Source organism: Phodopus roborovskii, unplaced genomic scaffold (assembly GCF_943737965.1).
Source record: "Phodopus roborovskii unplaced genomic scaffold, PHOROB, whole genome shotgun sequence".
Classification (NCBI taxonomy): domain Eukaryota; kingdom Metazoa; phylum Chordata; class Mammalia; order Rodentia; family Cricetidae; genus Phodopus; species Phodopus roborovskii.
Window position 1 is genome coordinate 14,388,876 of NW_026126424.1, and position 18,276 is coordinate 14,407,151.

Below are 18,276 nucleotides of genomic sequence, written 5' to 3' on the forward strand. Positions count from 1 at the left end.
CTCCAAAATTTTCATCTTGAACGCCATAACATGAGACACTCTGAAAAGTTGTAAAGTTGTAGTCTTCTTAATGAATCTCTCAATGTCCATCAGAATTCATCATACATTCTTTTTAATACACATAGCTGTGATCATTTTAGTCTAATAAACCAGGAAATGATAATTGACATTGAAATTTGTTGTCCAATGAAATTGGTTTGTCTAAATTTCTATTGACTACAAGGATGCTTAGTAATTTGTTATTTTGTTAAGTGCTGACTTTTGCAGGGTAAAAGCTAAAGTATCAGTGTCTCTCATTCTTTATCAAAACTATGGATATAACTAGGTTTACATGAAAACTATCTCAAGACTAGTGCAAGGGATAGAGCTTATTAAATATGATATTCTTCCTTATACCAAGTTACCCATCTTGATTGATCTACTTAGGGTTGCTCCTTGTGTATTACACACTAAGTCACTTATTTTAACTGAATACATTTAGTTTCTTTAAAAATACTATTCAGGGGTTGTAGTCTTTCCTTCTTAATGTGGAAATTGCTGTTGTTGTCTCATATATGATCATCTTTATTGACAAAAATAAAACTAAGTCAATGGATACATACCGAGAAATCGGACAGTTCGGCGTACCAGTGGGTTTATATAGCAACAGTCTCCAGTTAAAATAGTTTTCTCCTGGTTTTCAAAATCCCTTGTGGCTAATTGTAGGCAAAACACAGCAGTTTCTCCAACTATTATCTTGCAAAAAAATTAGAAGATTAAAGAGTGTTAGTTTCACTAATATGAAAGTTTCCTTTATTTAAAAGGTTGTAACTATCTCAATGTAAAACTGAAGGGCAATTGCTAAGTAGACCATTTAATTTTTATTTTTTCAGCAGACATAATTTCTCAATCTTAAAAAATATTAAAATGTCAGGGTTTTAAAATAAAAGTAGACTATAATACTTGATATATATAAAAGTTCCTTAAAAATTCTCAGTTATTTTAGTGCACAATTTTTATTTTTGAAAAACTGACTTACCTTGCTTAAATCTGACTCTTCTCTAAACTTCAAAACAGATTTTCCCTTATTAATACATATATGTCATAAGTATGAATGAAAATGGCACAATGAGCTCCATCAATTTGTGCTGCTACATTTCATGAATAATTACCATGTTAAAAGATGATGATAAAATATATTTTCTCTGAATATTTTTAGAAAGGTCTTGTACAGATATTGATTTGAAAACATCAATATATTTTGTGAGGAAAAACAACACATGGATGTTTGACCTTGTGATGTTTCTATTCTGAGACATTATGAAGAAACTTTAACAACTAATCTATTATTTACATCTTTCTAAGAATGTGTTATTTTAATCTTCATCAGACATATGAAGTAGAATATTACCATACCTCTTTGCAAGTGAAGAAATAAGTGCCTGCTCAAGAATTTGTGATGAGGACTATGATTTGGCTTGACATACTTCTTAGTTACAATTATATTCTACTAATCATTATACAGTTGCAGTAGTTCTCAAACATTTCCTCAGTGATGTTTTAGAGCAAGAATTCCTTCATTTTACAAATAAGGACATGGAAAATTGGGCAGTTAAATATTTCGTTCTCTTCTACACTAAAAAGTCAAGAATAATTTTTTTTTTACTTAACCTGAGGACTGATTCCACTAAAAATCATGGAAAAAGCATAAGATAGGAAATCAATAAATAAGTTTCAACAGGATGGCTCAGCAGGTATAGGATAAAACAAGCTCTCGGCTATACAAGTTTGATCCCCAGAACCCATGGAAAGAGAAAAAGAAAGAGAGAAAGGAAGGAAGGGAGGAAGGAAGCCCCCAAAAGTATCCTCTAATCTCTGATATTCACCTGCATACCATGGCATTGATATCCACACAATATTAAGAAATTGAAGTAAATTTTACATTAAATTTAAGTGAAAAATAAACTGGAAACAATCATTTGCCTGCTAACTTGTCCCTGTTAGTTTTGAGTTTAATCAATCCTATTAAAGTTAATTAAGACTCTCTAATAAGAAAACAGGTACAAGCCACATCAGTTTGAAGAACAAGTACAGGCCATGCCAGCCAGGAAAATAGACCACACATGCCAGAAAAACAGATAAGAGAACTTGGACAGAGACTATACAGTATCCATAACTCCAGATAGGAGGATGTAGACATTCTCCACTATCTAAGTGACTCCCCACACTATCTCAGGTCTCTACTTTCCTTGTTCTGTGCCCCCAAAGGTTATCCTAACTGACAGAAGTCCAGCTCCCAACTGGAACAAAGACTCCCTGTTATAATGACTGTCAGAAATCTAAACTGCAAAAACCAAGAGATCAAAGAGGAAACATAAACCAAGGGGGTGGCGGGGCACCCATCCAAGAAAGAACAACTCAGAAATCAGTACCTAGATCTAACATCAGCCCAGACCTGGATGCTGTGGTGCCTGTATAAGAACACAATCAACAATAGCCAGGGCAATGTTACCATAAGAGCACTGCTATCCTACTACAACAAACCTAAACATTCCAACACAGCTGAAGGACAAGAAAACAACCTAAAAACCAACTGCATGAAGATGAGAAAGTTCTTTAAAGAGGAAATGAATAACTCCGTTAAAGAAGTCCATGAAAACACAATTTTTAGAAAATGGGATAAATTCTTCAAAAAAAACAAAACAAACAAACAAAAAAATCAACAAAAAAGGAACACACAAACAATTGAAGGAAATGAATAAATCTCATAAAGAAAGCCAAGAAAAAAAATCAAACATTTGAAGGAAATGAATAAAACTATTCAAGACCTATAAATGGAAGTAGAAGCAAAAAAGCAAACACAAACTGAGTGAGTTCTGGAAATAGAAAATCTAGATGAGTGAACGGGAGCTACAGATGCAAGCATCACCAACAGAATACAGAAGGTGGAAGAGAGGATCTCAGAAGACGAAATACAATAGATCAAATAAATACATAGGTCAAAAAAAATGTAAATTCTAAAAAAAAAAAAAATCCTGCCAGGAAACAACCAGAAAATTCTGGACACTATGAGAAGACCAAACCTAAGAATAATAGGAATAGAAGAAAGGGAAGAATCTCAACTAAAAGGCACAGAAAATATATTTTAACAAAATCATAGAAAAAAATTTCCTCACCTATAAAAGGATGTGCCTATAAGGTACAAGAAGTTTAAAGAATACCAAATAAATTAGACCAGAAAAGAAAATCCCCTCCCCTTGCCACATAATATTCAAAACAAAGAACAAAGGAAGAGTAGTAAAGACTGCATAGGAAAAAAGGCGAAGTAACATATTAAAGCAGACCTATCGCAATTACTACACCTGGCTTCTCAACCGAGGTAGATGGATCTCTCTGAGTCCAAGACCACCCAGAGATACACAAGACTGATCCAGACCTAAAGAAAAAACAGCTCACACAAAGATTATCTCAGCACCTGCGATCACTAGCCTTTAATCACAACATTAGGGAGGTATATGAGACAGAAGCAAGGTCAAGATCGGGCATTCATTCTCCGGCTATGTTAATAGTAACACTCTAGCCCTTTTATAGGTAAGAGCTCTCTGGTAGCTTATCTGCTTTGCTTCCTGATCTTCAGGTTGAACTCTAATTTCCATCTCTGGGTCTTTTATTTTTCAAGCAACACACAACAACAGATACCAAAAGAATCCAAAGAATGATTAGATCATAATTTAAGAGAGTGGACTTCTCAAAAAATGATAAATCTAAAAAAAGGGGGGGATTTCCTCGATATATCCCACTTACCAAAGTTAAATCAGATAAAAAATTTAAATATATCTATAACCCCTATGGAAATAAAAACAGTTATTAAAAGTCTTCCAACCAAAAACAGCCTAGGGCTAGACAGTTTAAGCACAGAATTCTACCAGAATTTCAAGTAAGACCTAATACCAATACTACTCAAATTATTCCACAAAATAGAATCATTGTCAAATTTACTTTTTGAGGTCACAGTCACCCTGATACCCAAACCACACAAAGATGCAATAAAAAAAGAGAATTACACAAATTTCCCTCATGAACATTGATGAAAAAAAAATACTCAATAAAATACTCCCCAACCAAATTCAAGAACACATCAAAAAGATCATCCACAATAATCAAGTAGGCTTTATGCCAGAAATACAGGGATGGTTCAACATAGGAAAAATCTGTCAGTGTAATCTACCACATAAACAAACTGAAACAAACAAACAAACAAAAAACCCAAAAAAACAAAAGCACATGATCATCTTACTAGATGCTGAAAAAAAAGCCTTTGGTAAATAGAATACCCCCTTCATGATAAAGTCTTAGAGAGACCAGGGATACAAGGGATATACCTAATCATAATAAAGACAATTTACACCTACAAGAGGGATCAGAAATGGGTAAGGGAGTACAGAGAGACATGACTGGAATTAAGGAAGCACTTTAGAAGTAAGGTAGAAAGTTAGTACAATGGAAACTCCTAGGAATCTACCAGAGTGATCCTAGCAAGACTCCTAAAAATAGGGTATATGGAAACTAAAGAAGCCATCTTCTGTAACCAAGCAAGATTTCTAGTGCAGGGACTGGGATACCTACCCAGCCACATAACCTTTGACCTACAATTTATTATGCCTTTAAGATGTGCTGGGGAAAATGTAGCACACAACCTGTGGTTGTGGCCAACCAGTGACTGGTGCAACTTAAGACCTGTGCCATGAGAGAGAGTCCAGACCCAATAACCAGAGATTGGATAGCCCATATATCTAGAATAGAGCCAAACGTGACTGTGAAAAAAAAAAATCAATGAAATGATTCTTAATGGTACCTTGCTATACTAGTAGATCAGAACCTGAAGTAGTAGACTAGTAGACAAATTTCTGAAAAGGGGAAGGAAGGATTGTAGAATACAGAGGGGTCAAGGACACCATAGCAACCTTGCCCACAGAATCAACTAACCAGAGCTCATAGGGGTTCACAGAGACTGAACCACCAATCAGGGAGCCTGTGTAGGACTGACCTAAGGCTCTGCATGTATGTTATGGTTGTGCAGTTAGTCTTCTTGTGGGGCTCCTAACAGAGGGATCAGGGGGCTGTTTGACTCTTTTGCCTGCCTTTGGGGCCCTTTTCCTCCTGTTGGGTTTCCTTGGCCTTCACTGATTTAAGGATTTCTGCCTACTCTTACTATAATTTGCTATGCTATGTTTGGTTGAGATCCTTGGGAGGCCTGTACTTTTCTGAAGGGAAATGGAGGAGGAGTGGGTCTGCAGGAGAAGGGAGGTGAGAGTGGGTGCTGAGAGGAGGTGAGTAAAGGGAAACTGTGGTTGAAATATAATATATGAGAGAAGAATAAACAAATAAAAGGGATCTTCTAAGGAGTTCTTATGTGATATAATTTGCTTATGTCCCGTAGAATCCATACATTGGAAAATCATTCCCCTGAGCAGTGTGTGTCTGATAATACCCCCTCTGGTTATCAGACAAATGACAAAACTGTGCCAAATAAACTGAACTTTCCCCAGGCCACTGAAGGGACTTGGCTCCAGGAAAGAGTTTGCACAGAGTTCTGAGGAGTTGATGGAGAAGACCACACTATGATGACAAATAGCTGTTGTGCATATTTATTACTCTTTATTTAAACCTGAACTTTTAAGCTAAAGGGATGGCCCAGAAGATAAAAAGCACTTACTACTCTTCCAGAGAATCTGAGTTTGGTTCCTAGTATCCATACTGGGTGACTAACAACAGTCTGGAACACCAACTCCAGAGAATTCAATTCCCTCTATTGGATCCCATGGGCACCTACACACATGAGGCACACACACACACACACACACACACACACACACACACATACGCACGCACGCACGCACACACGCACACATGTGGGAACCCACAGAATTGACTCCATTTCATTTTGACTTAAGATCAGAGAGTTTTATTTACCATTGCTCCTTCAAGGTCAAACTGCAGAATGTTTGGCCTAAGATGTGAATGCAACAGGAAACTTGGCATAGGATGTGGTCACTGCATGTCCTGCCTGAATAATAAAATAGTTAACTCAGGAGATGGTTACTTGATGCTATGGATATTAAGAAGTTAATTACACTTGCTTGTTCTTTGTGTCTTAGTAAAGAAGTCTTTTGCCTTCTCCCCCTCTGTTGATGGGGCTATAAAACGACTGTGTGCAATAAACATGGGTGGTTCAGTATTCATTGGATACCATCCTAACACTCTTGTCTCTGTCTTTTCTTTAGTATCATTATTTGCCATTTCTTTTTCTACAACCCCCCCCTCAGGTAGGAACAAGGGCGATGACAAAGCCCCCCAAATGAGATGATCACACACACACACACACACACACACACATACTAAAACAGACAGACACACACATCCACACACAAAATATCTTATCAAATATTTAAAAGAATAAGAAATCTAAACTCCATATTAGGTTCCCAAGATGGACATGGAGGGCGAGTCGTCCTCTTTCTTTGTTTCACTTCCCAATGTGGTCACAATTAATATGCTGTTTTCTTTTTTTCCATGATTATTTCTCTGTAAATTGACCCATTGAGGATAAATGACTAAGCTGAGGATGTTAGGGCTGCCAAGTCCCAGGCTTTGACCCTGGAAATTCAAGTACCAACCCTGTCTCAGGTATTTTGTTATAGAAATGAAAAACTAACTAAAACATCAAAGAAATGTTTTAGAAAACCTATAAAAAAAATCAATGTTCATGACAAAAAGATACTTAAAATAGTAATGAAAGGCAGAAAAGGAGGAAATCACAAAAGGTTAGATGTTTGGCAAACTTCCATATCACTTCCAGTTTGGGTAACTTTTCTTACTTTCTCCCTCTGCTTCCTTTTGTCATTGTATCTACCATTTCCCCCCGCAAGACAGTAAAAGTTCAAGGTTAAACCTGAACAAACTGAGATGAGTTGTATTTAAGTCTGTTCTTCTCTGTCTGAAAAGGCTGGGTTGTATTAAAAATGATTAGAACTTCCTCCTGCATTTTAACTTTGGCTTTGGTGAAGTAGAGCAGCTGTGTGATAAAACAGTTCATCTCTGGCCAAAGAAGACACAGGGATTGAATACATTTTTATCTTTCTGTCCTACAGTCTGTGATCTTGGTGTTCAAATTTTCCTTCTTCTCCTGATGTGAGGTTGATTCCCATCACTCTGAAGGTTCTGCCTACCTTCTCCATCTTAATTTCCAACAGGTATTTCTCCTAATAAACCCATGTATGTCTCACCTCATCTCATTTATACTTGCATCTGAGAAAAACAAATTATTATAAGATCAAAGAAAGACAGGGTGTGAACTTGACTACACATAAAATAAAGGTTGTGACTTCACAAATCTGGAGGATTTACAAACAATCCCAACCAAAAAGACAATGCTAGGAGGTGGGAGGAAAAAGTCTTTCTCATGGTGGCTTTCAGCTTGACTTCAGCAAAGGCTATAGTAGATGGAATTGTCCTTGGAGGCAGAGACACAGACACCTATGATAAATGTTACTCATTATCATTATCAATAGTTCCATTAAAACAATAATGGTGGTATTAATGATGATAGCATTGGCTTCCGTCTAACACACACACACACACACACACACACACACACACACACACACACCTACTTCTTTGTTCTCCCTGACTGATTTAATATCAGGTTATGTTGATTCTAATATGTCCATTTCTTTTTTAGCTTGAATTTGAATTCAAGGCTCTGGTCATTGAATTGCAGACCTAAAGTCTGTGTTTCCCAGTATTTGAGTTGATCCTTTTGGGGTTTGTTTGTTTGTTTCTTTGTTTGTTGTTTGTTGTTGTTGTTTTGTTTTGTTTTTTCCTCTTACAAGCTGTCTCCAGTGAATTTTATTTACCCTGAGGCTTTAACAACCTTTTCTCCTCTAAGGAACCGTGAGCATTTATCTCTCTCTGAACTCTAGATGCAGGGCTCCCATTAAAGTGGAATAACTTAAGAAGATCAGGTCTGTCTCCTGAAGTCCCTAAAGCTCTCACATTCACCCTGGATCAATTGGTCTTACTATGAGCCTCCTTTTCTTCCATGTTATCACCTCTAACCCCCCAGTGATACAACCAAGTTAAAACTCTAACCTATCACACTGGCCCCTCTGTTTCTCTAACATGCCTTTCTCCATCAGTGGCTTTCAATTACATTATATTAATTAATAAAACTGTGTATATTCAGATTAGGTTGTTCAACATGATGTTTTAAAATATGCACATATTTTGCAATGACAATAAATTGGGGCATCACTATGTCACATATCTTCTTTGTGGCAGCAACATGCATCTACTTTCTTAGAATTTTTGAAGTATACAATGTAGTAATCTTTTTATTTGCAATATTCAACATATTCTTTAAGAGATTACTGACTTTATTTTTCCTAATCAAACTGCTATCAGTTTCAAAATCATGAATAAATTAATTCTACTTCAAATGTCTATTTCTCTTATTATTCCTATGTTAAAATCTGGTACCTTGCCATTTCTTTCATGCCTTGTAGAGTACTTGAGACTCACCTCGGCTTTCCAAACTGTTTACTAGCAGATTGATCAACTGAAACCAAATTTTGTGCAATTCAAACTTTCTACATATATTTTCAGTGTGGACTCACAGCCTATAGATTAACAGGAATTGATACTGGAGGCCTTTTAAGCTGAATTTAAATCCATCTTTCTTGGCTTCTGTGATCCTTACAAAGCCTTGGGATGTGCTATGCTATAGTTACACCCACACATTTTTATTCCATAATGTACCAGGACTTTCTGTGCACCCATGCCTTTATACTTGTCCACAGGCTAATATGACCTGATATGTGCAAGGCATTGAGACAAGATTTAAATGTCACTTGCTTTGTTACAAGTTTGTTCTATGTCTGCTATAGTCTATCCCTTCCTTCTTGTATTTAAATGATACTTCATACACTTATTATGGTAATTCCATAGTTTTTATAAATGTAACATCTGTCTACTGCACTCAGTTGAAAGCTTAGGCAGAGATTGTACAGTGTTTTTACTTCCAGTTTTAAAGCTCAATTGCTGACAGTAAATAGGAATGCCACATGGATGAATAAAATCCAGCTCAATCCATTCAATAGTAAGCAAGAAAACTATTCAGAGAAAAATAGAAAAAAAATCAAAGAGGCCTTCATCATGGGGCTACTGTATAACCCACATCTGTATCCTAGTTCAAAGGTATTTTATTTCAGACTCTGTCTAAGAACCTACAAGCTTTGAACTTTTCAGGGTTAAAGCAAGTAGACCCATGCTTTGGAATACAGGTTGTGCCTTTCAGTTTCACCCCATTCATAGAGTTTATAGAATGTTAAGGAGAAACTGGATGCATAGCATCTCATTAGGATGCTGGCAACTCTACAGATAGCGGTAAGACAACTGAACACAGAAAGACATTCTGATCCTATTTGATAAAATGCAGTTTTCTAACACGAACTCAAGGAGCATCCTTCCACTCTTATTATTTCTTCTATAGATTCCCTTTTCAGGAAAATCGCTTCTTGTCTTCTCCACAAGGCTCTTAGGAGGACTAGAGGACTGTTGCAAAGTGTTCCTTTAGACTATGTGTTGCTGTGTCACTGTGATTGGTTTAATAAAGATCTGAATGGTCAATAGCTAGTCAGGAAGAGGCTAGGCAGGACTTCTGGGGACAGAAAACTCTCGGGGAAAAAGGCAGAGTAGCCAGCAAGACACAGAAGGAGCAAGATATACAGGCGGAGAGGAAAAAGCCAGAAGCAACATGGCAGCAATAGATTATTGGAAATGAGTTAAGTTATAAGAGCTAGTTAGAAACAAGCCTAAACTATAGGTTGCGCTTTCATAATTAATAAAATAAGTCTCCATTTTTTGTGAGCTGGTAGCCCAAAGAAAAATCTGTCTACAGAGGACTTCTTGATTTTGTTATCATTGGCTGCATTTCCCATTAGATGTGCAAAAGCAACCCGTGGGCAAAGAGCATAACTGTTTTGATTCCCTGGGAGTTTATCACTAAAGCCACATATAGGCATGATAGGAGCATCATTACTGCAGTTTTCCTAGTGAAATTTCTTTTTCTGTGTGAACTAACAATTAAAACCCGGTTTGAAAGAGAGTTGAAGTAGTGAACAAGACTATCTGAAATCAACTGAAGATATGCCCCCTCTTATATGCCATAGGCAACAGATATCCACATGAGTGTGAAAGAAATAAGAGTTCCAGAGTAATAATTATGGCTCCTATGGATAACATCATCAGTTTGTCACAGGCCAGTCTCTCATAGGCACCTTTTCTATACCTCAGTATAAATCCTGCAATTACTGGAATAAAAAAGGAACAAGAAAAATAATGCAACTCTAACTGAGTACCAGGCACAGCAAGCACAGGGTTGTACCCCATCTCATTTTCCAATTCTCTTCTTCTGGGCTGTTTCTCATCTCTCTTCTGGCAACAGAGGCAAACTCTTCCCTGGTACTCTGCTATAGTGGATGCTCTCAGACAACCTCTTTGGAAGACCTATGACTGTTCATTGTCTTTACCAATCCAATGGGAAATATGGTAAGAGGCTCACCAATAGCTTAGAAAGTAGGTCATGAAGTTGTATCTATCTACTCAGGAATAGGTCTGGGAAGACATATTCCTGGAGACAAGGTTGTCTCTATTAAAACTGACAGTGCACTTAGAGGTAAGAGTCTTCTCCTGAGCAATGCTCCCATACACAGAACTTCAAAAACTGGAATTATCCCATATTATGCAGAACCTGCTGCTGGGTCACTATCTTCTGCTGTATTCAACCTCATGGAGCCCTCAAACCCCATGTCACCTAGTGAGCTGCACCTATGTATTGTATCTTCCAAATGATGCATCTGAATCTGTTATTTGAGAACAGATATATTATCTCCATTTATATTCTAAGAACAAATACACTATTATCCCTTACTCATTTTCCAGAGAGTAAAAAAGCATGCCTTGTTGGTGAAGAGTAAATTACAGAAATGCACTTATGAATTATTTGTCTCCAGATCAAATATATAAACATCCCATGTAAACACAGAACTTTGCTCTTGTGCCTCAACACCCAGAAGTTAACTCTTTGTTATCTAAACTCCTTAACAGCAAAATGAAGAAGTAACCTTCTCAAAGTATATGCAATCATGAAAGATTTTCTCTAGTGTCAAAATCAAAATATCATGTTTTCATTCATAAGCACCCAGTAAGAAATTCTTCTCAAAGACAGCCATATGTCATTGCTCTGAAACTAAGAAACTAATTTGGGTGTGATGTAGTACTAAAAGTCATGCAATCAGTGTGATAGTATTTGGCATGTCTGATTCATTTCATACATATGTGAATTAATATATGAAAAACAACAATGATCTGGGAAAGTGTAGTCAAGGCAGATACTTTAAGTTTTTGCATGTTTCTATTTAGACCATCAAACTCAACCTACTCAAGGAAATTCTAAGTGCTACTGAGTTGTGTTGCCAGGGATAGTGTTTTATTTAGGTCTGTGTCCTGACAAAGACTAACCACATCTTCTTGTCTTTATCACTGATGATTATGTAGTGACTGGCGTCTCTGAACATGACTTTTGAGGTTAACCTTCACAGCTAGTATAGAAGTGAATTACCTGAACCAAAGAATTAAAATGATTAATCATACAATAGGAATGCAGCCCCTCCCAGGATTTATAAAATACTGTAATACCTACATAATTTAAGGCCAGAAAACTTTCTTTTCATACTAACGCATTCACATACATTTAATTGGGAAAATATATATCCATTTGCCATACACAAAATAATACTTTGAAATATGTATATTTGTTGGATGGCTACACTGAACAACCTGCATACAACCTCACATTCTACATATCAACATTTATACTAGAAAGTTTTTGTATGGAGTGAGTACTAATTTAGGAAAAATTTCCTGCACACCTGTATATAAGTGGATTTGCATAAAACAAATGTCTGAATGTATTTCCATTTTAGATTTTAAAAATTGGAACATATATCAATTTTAGATCAAAAATAATAATTCAGGAGTGTTTTTTTACATGTTCTATTACCAGTGGGAATAGATTTTGGTGCCCAGTGGCTACTGCTATGGATGGGAAATCTCAAAGTATTTCAGTCATAGGACTATACTAATTTCCCAGTATATTAGACTAGAAGGCAGAGTTTTAGTAGAAAAAAATAACTATCTAAAATTGAAAAAATACTTGGGTTTTATTGTATTTTATAGCTATTATCTGTTCATATAATTTTAAAAAATTACAGTAATGATATAAAATCTCCTCTTATAAAATCTGTTTATGGGGCTAAGTTTGTGCCTCAATAGAAAAGTGCTTACCTAGTATGTATGAAGCCCAGGTTTGATCTCTAGCATCACCAGCATTTATTTCTTAGTTTGTTAAGTAAATAGAGTTTTTAAAAATGACTGTTGAGGTATATGCATTTTTAATGAAATGCCCTCCCTGCCCGCTTAAGCTCATAGACACTGCCATTATTAGGAAGTGTGGCTTTGACGAAGTAGGCGTGACCTTGCAGGAATAAGTGTGTCACTATGGGTGGTGGGGTGGGCTTTGGGTATTTCAAAAGCTCAAGCCAGGTCCAGTGTCATTCTCCTTTCCTGCTGCCTACTCATCCAAATGTAGCTACATCTCCAGTACCATGTCTGCCTGCATGCCATCATGTTTCAAGCCATGATGACAATTGACTAGAGCTCTGAACTGCAAGTCAGTCCCAATTAAATGCTTTCCTTTATAAGTGTTACAATTGTTATGATGCCTATTCACAGCAATAAAACCCTAACTAAAACAGACGTTGGTAACTAAGACAGAGATTGGGGAATTATTGTGATATACCGAACTATGCTTTTGTTTGGAGGAATGTAGACTGTGAGTCTCTGGATTAGGAAGACAGTTGAATGCTTTAAGCAGGGCTTAATGGGACATACTATTAGGAATATGGAAGACTGGTGCTGAAAGTGATTTGAACTGTCTCAAGATGTTTCAGAGGAGAAGAATATAAGTATGAGGCCTATACTATTGCTATGATATTCTGGTGAAAAATGTGACTACTTCCTGCCATTGTCTAAAAAAATATGCCTGAAGCTCAATTGAAGAGTTACGAATTAAAAAACTTTGGCAGAGGACGTTTCCTGACAACCTAGTATTGACTCTCTGGTGTGATTATTAGTGGCCAGTCTTATGCAGATCTATAATACAAAGAAGAAAGCTAAGAGTCAGAAAACACCAAATATAAATTTGAGGAGTAAGGGAGCACCAAGAAAACGTTAAAAGATAAGCCTTGTGCTAAATGAAGTAAAGTGGGTGACTTCATGGCAAGACCCCACCCAGCTAAGCTTCTAACTTGTGAAAATGAATTAAAGAGAAGCTTAAGGATGGTGTGGTGATGCACACCTTTAATCCAAAGCACTGGGGAGGCAGAGCAAATCTCTGAGTTTGGAGGCCAGTTCCAGGACAGCCACGCTTCAGCAGTGAAGGAAACCATCAAAAACAGAAAACTGATGAAAATGTAGCTGAATGAGGGGCCAAGTTCCAACCCCATCAAGTAGCAGAATTTGGCAGCTTCAGCCACATAGTTTCCGGCTTTAGAGTAAAGGATACAAGAAAATGGTTCTAGAATCTCCTTTTGCCACTAATGATGGCCACTGGAGCCAGAGAGGCCAATGCATGAAGCAGAGAGGGTGAAGCCTGGATTTTCTTGGAGACCCCATGATGTTGGAGATATCAAAGCCATAGGTTATATGCTGAGGAATGTTGCAGACCAGGTGTGGAACCATTGTAAGAGAGTTGAAGTGTATTGCAGTCAACAAAGATGAAAGACTTGGAGATCTAAAGAGAACTTTTACATCAGACATGGAATAGCAGAGTTTAGAGTTTGCCCAGCTAGTGTTCAGTATTGATTTGGTCTAGTATTTCCTCACTAAGTTTCCCTTCTTCCCTTTTGGAATGGCAATGTATATTCTGTGCCATTGTCTGTTGTAAGTCTGTGATCTGCTTTTTCATTTTGATTTTACAGAGCATTACAACTGAAAGATTATGCTGATTCTCAGAAGACGCTTTGAACTTTGGAGTTTTAAACAGCATGGAGACTGTGATAGACTATGTATGGGGACTTTGGAATTAGGACTGAATGCAGTTTTGCATTACTATATAGCTACAAACCTATGGGAGCAGGACAGTTGTGAATGAAAGTAGCCTTCCTAGGCTCATAAGGAGTGGCACTATTAGGAGATGTCACTTTGTTAAAGTATATATGGCCTTGTTGAAAGAAATGTGTCACTGAGGGTCGGCTTTGGGGTTTCAGGAGCTTGAGTCCCCCTGTCACTTTCTCTCCCTGCCCATCTAGATGTAGAAATCTGTGCTACTTCTCCAGGACCATGTTTGCATACATACTGTCATGCTTTCTGCCAGTATGACAATGAACTAAACTCCTGAACTGTAAGTCAGTCCCAATTAAAGGTTTTACTTTATAAGAATTGCTATGGTCATGGGTGTCTCTTCACAGTAATAAAACCTAACTAAGACAAGGCAGTGTGCTACTAAGATGGGCATCCTGAGAGTGACAGCACTCATTGAAAACTCTGATGTATGACATTTAACAGGTTGTAACTGTTCTAGAAATATTTACTAATTTAGTCCTCAAAGTACTACCTAGTTTGGCACTATTATTTACATTCAGTGACAAATGATGAAAAAGAAACCCAGATAGAGCAATCACTGTATTTCTAACAGTAGTCAGGATTGTGGGTGGACATAAGGTGTAACAACATCCCCAGGGGCTGGGGAGAAGGCAGATTTTAGGGGTTTTTGGGTCCCTGCCCTGTTGGGCAGCTGAGAGTTATATGAGGAAAAGAATTGGACTCATTCCCTTGGGTCAAGATTGAAGCCTTTAGGTGATCCATACTAAACATTTTAGCAAGGTCTAAAAACTTGGAACCCAGATCCACTGGTACCATATGCTTGTCAGCTTATATTTTAGCTGTAAAGCTTTCAGAAAGGCTTCTGTCCATTTTGTCAGCTCAGTGGGTAGTGGTACTCAGTGTAATGTCTGGGTTACTATCATGTAGTGTGTATGTGTGTATAAACAAGTGCCCAGGCACAATTCTGACAAGGAAACTATGGGGTTTGTATCTACCAATCTGTGTTCTCACTGGCACCATAGATAGTCCAGATTATTTGAAACACTCAGTTACATTTTTTAAACTTTTCAGGAGTATCATAAAAAGGAAAATTTAGGCATTCATATAAACAAAATTTATTATGTCCTTCTGCTGCATAGAGTATTCAAGCATTATAACTAAAGGTGAGTTTGTATAGAGAATTTAAATGAGTGCCAAAAATTGAAAGAAATTCAACACTAATACTTTTTCGATTAGTGTGTGGTGTGTGTGTGTGTGTGTGTGTGTGTGTGTGTGTGTGTGTGTACAGGGTGTGCCCCGGAAGAAGCCAGATAACAGCATTATGTATTATTCCTCAGGCATGTTCTACATTCTGTTTGAGAAAGTGTCTCTCACTGGCTTGGTACTAGTCTAGTAAGCTAGGCTGGATAGCCAGCGAGCTCAGGGATCTCCCTGATGCTGAGACAAAGGTGTGTAGTGAAAGCATTGCCAGCTTTATTATTATTTTGCATATATATATATACATATATATCTATATATATCTTTTTTTTCTTGTTTTACATAACTATTCCAGTTCCCTTTCCTTATTCTTAAACAGATGTTCTATGACTCAAACCCAGGTTCTCATGCTCACACAACAAGCACTTGAGTGACTTAACATCTCCCCATCCCCACTGTTCAGACACTTAAAGTGAGACTTAAGACCAAGAACCCTAACAATTCTTAGATGACAGGAAGCCACAGAATTCCTTTCACAAATTGTAGCTATCATTAAATGGTGACAATAATGGTTCTGTCCAACTCACAACTGCGATATGCTTGGGAGTAATGGAGTAATGGAATAAGAGAGCCTGCAACAACATTTGACAGAGGATAGTTGAGGATTTTGGTAATGTAGAAATGCTTGTAGTAGTCATCTTTAAAGGGAAATATGAATAAATTTATAAGGAGGTATTATTTGCTTAACAATACAGCATGGGTTAATAAACTAAGCACATTCAGAGGCTGCAGAGATGGCTCAGTGAGTGAAGTATTTTATGCTCAGACATGAAGACCCCTGCTATCCACATAAAAGGCTGCATCCTTAGAGGCGGCAGGACAGTCAGTGCCCCATAAAGCCCTAGCTAACCTTAAACTTATTATATAGTCAAGGATGAACTTGAATTGAATCTATACCCTAAGTGCTAAGGTTACAGGCATGGGCTAAAATGTCTTGTTTATGCAGTGTTAGGGATTAAATCCAAGTCTCCTTGAGTAAGAGGCAAGCACTCCACCTACTTGAGCTACATTCCAAAGCCTGGGCACAAAACTTTTCTATTTTTTTTTTCAAGTTTTAACATACCTTAACATTAGCATACTGGGGAACAACTTCCTAGGAAAAGAAAAGATGGAAAACTAACAGATGAGCAAATAAATATTAGTCTAAGGTTGAAATATAGTTTTAAAAGCTACTCAAGCAGAATTTTGAGATGTGTGTGTAATAGGAACTAGCCAAAGGAGGACACCTTTCTTTCCAGATCTACAGATTACAAAGAACCACTTATTTTCTTATGTTTTTAGTAGTAAGCCTAGCCTTTAATGGCTGAGCCATCTCCCCAGCCCAGGTAACCACTTATTTTCTTATACTGTTAAAAAGATAGACTTCTTTCCATCTGGTTGTGAGGTATCTACTGATTACAGTATCAAAGGAGACTTGCATGGATCTAGCCTGTAGGGTCTTCCTCACTCTCTGTTCATAGACAACCATTCTACTCTTCTTTCTTTTATCTGATGTTGTTGTGCAGTTCAGTTTTCTTAGTTTTGTTTCAGTAATAAAACACTGATTTTTATGCTGGTATTGGATGTTTACTGTCCTTTAGCTCCCACTGCGACAATAACAATAAAGATCTATGTATTCAATAGACTGAACAGAAACCACCTGAACAGAAGAACTGTCCTTTTCATGAAAACTAGTTTTTAAAGTGGCAGGCTTGCCAGGGAAGTAGAAATTATATTCCTTGCCATTTCAAATTCAGCATTTGGTTGCCTCCCTGGGGACTATCTTCTTCTGTATTTTTGGCTTTCATCTATCCCATCTTTAAACCAACTGCCAGAACAAATGTTTTTAAGGCCACTGATTTTTACTTGAAAAAAAAAAAAAGAAAAGAAAGAAAGACTAGACATTTGAAAGATTTTTTTAAAAATGTTTCTGCAGGATACTAAATGATGATGACATAGGAAGCCCTTATATTGCACTGAGCTATTAAAAATGCTTCATGAGGTTGCATAAAGAAAAGCATGACTGAAAACAGAAAATAAATGGATGAGACAAATCTTGGAACATGAACTCATTTGTCAGCCTGGCCTCATTTGCAGTTGGTACAAGGGCAATATTCCCGGTTACTGCTCATGGAGTATTAGGAAGAGGCATCATTATAATTGAAACTGTAATGTTCTAATGGCTCTAATTCAATGATTTTTTTTTAAAGAAAGCCAACATAAAGGATTCCATTATATAATAGTAAATACATTTTTTAAAAAAAAATTCACTTGGAATGCTTTTAATTTCAGCTTATTACATATACACATTCATCCCATAAATGTATATGTACACATATATGTTATCTTTCATTATCATTTTCAAAAGTGACATAGCAATTTAACCTGAACAAAAACACAAATGCTGTTCTAACTTCTCACACGTATCAATGTGAGTTTGTCCTCCTGCAAAACTTACAAGGCATTACTTCATCTTACAAATAAAGGAACTGAGATATGAACAGTAATTTTCCCAAGATGGAGCAAAAATGGTAGATCTGAGAGTAAAACAAAGACAGTCTGTCTGGCTCTGGTTTTAACTAGACTCTTCATATCGATTTCTGTAAAAATGGGGTCAAAAAATTGGAGCTCTACAAATTGACTTTGTCACTCATTAGCCAACTTGCCATTATAACATTGCATTGTTTTGTTTTATCTAGAAAAGTAAAAACTTTAAACTTCTGAACTCAGATATATATATCAATTATATATTTTGCATAAATCACAAGCATTGAGACTGTCATTAGAAAAACTCAATAAATGTTGCCAAACATGCTCTAATAGTTTCAACATTAAAAG

The 18,276-nt window shown here is 36.8% G+C and overlaps 1 protein-coding gene across 4 annotated transcripts in view; it reads right to left on the minus strand.

Moving 5' to 3' along the window:
- Plppr5 (phospholipid phosphatase related 5) overlaps positions 1 to 18,276 on the minus strand; it is a 173,321-nt gene that overhangs the window by 60,909 nt on the left and 94,136 nt on the right. For all 4 annotated transcript variants that reach the window (XM_051185604.1, XM_051185602.1, XM_051185601.1 and 1 more), the window contains one exon: positions 603 to 735. In XM_051185604.1, the coding sequence (XP_051041561.1) occupies positions 603 to 735 (133 nt within the window). The remainder of the gene's footprint in view (positions 1 to 602; positions 736 to 18,276) is intronic.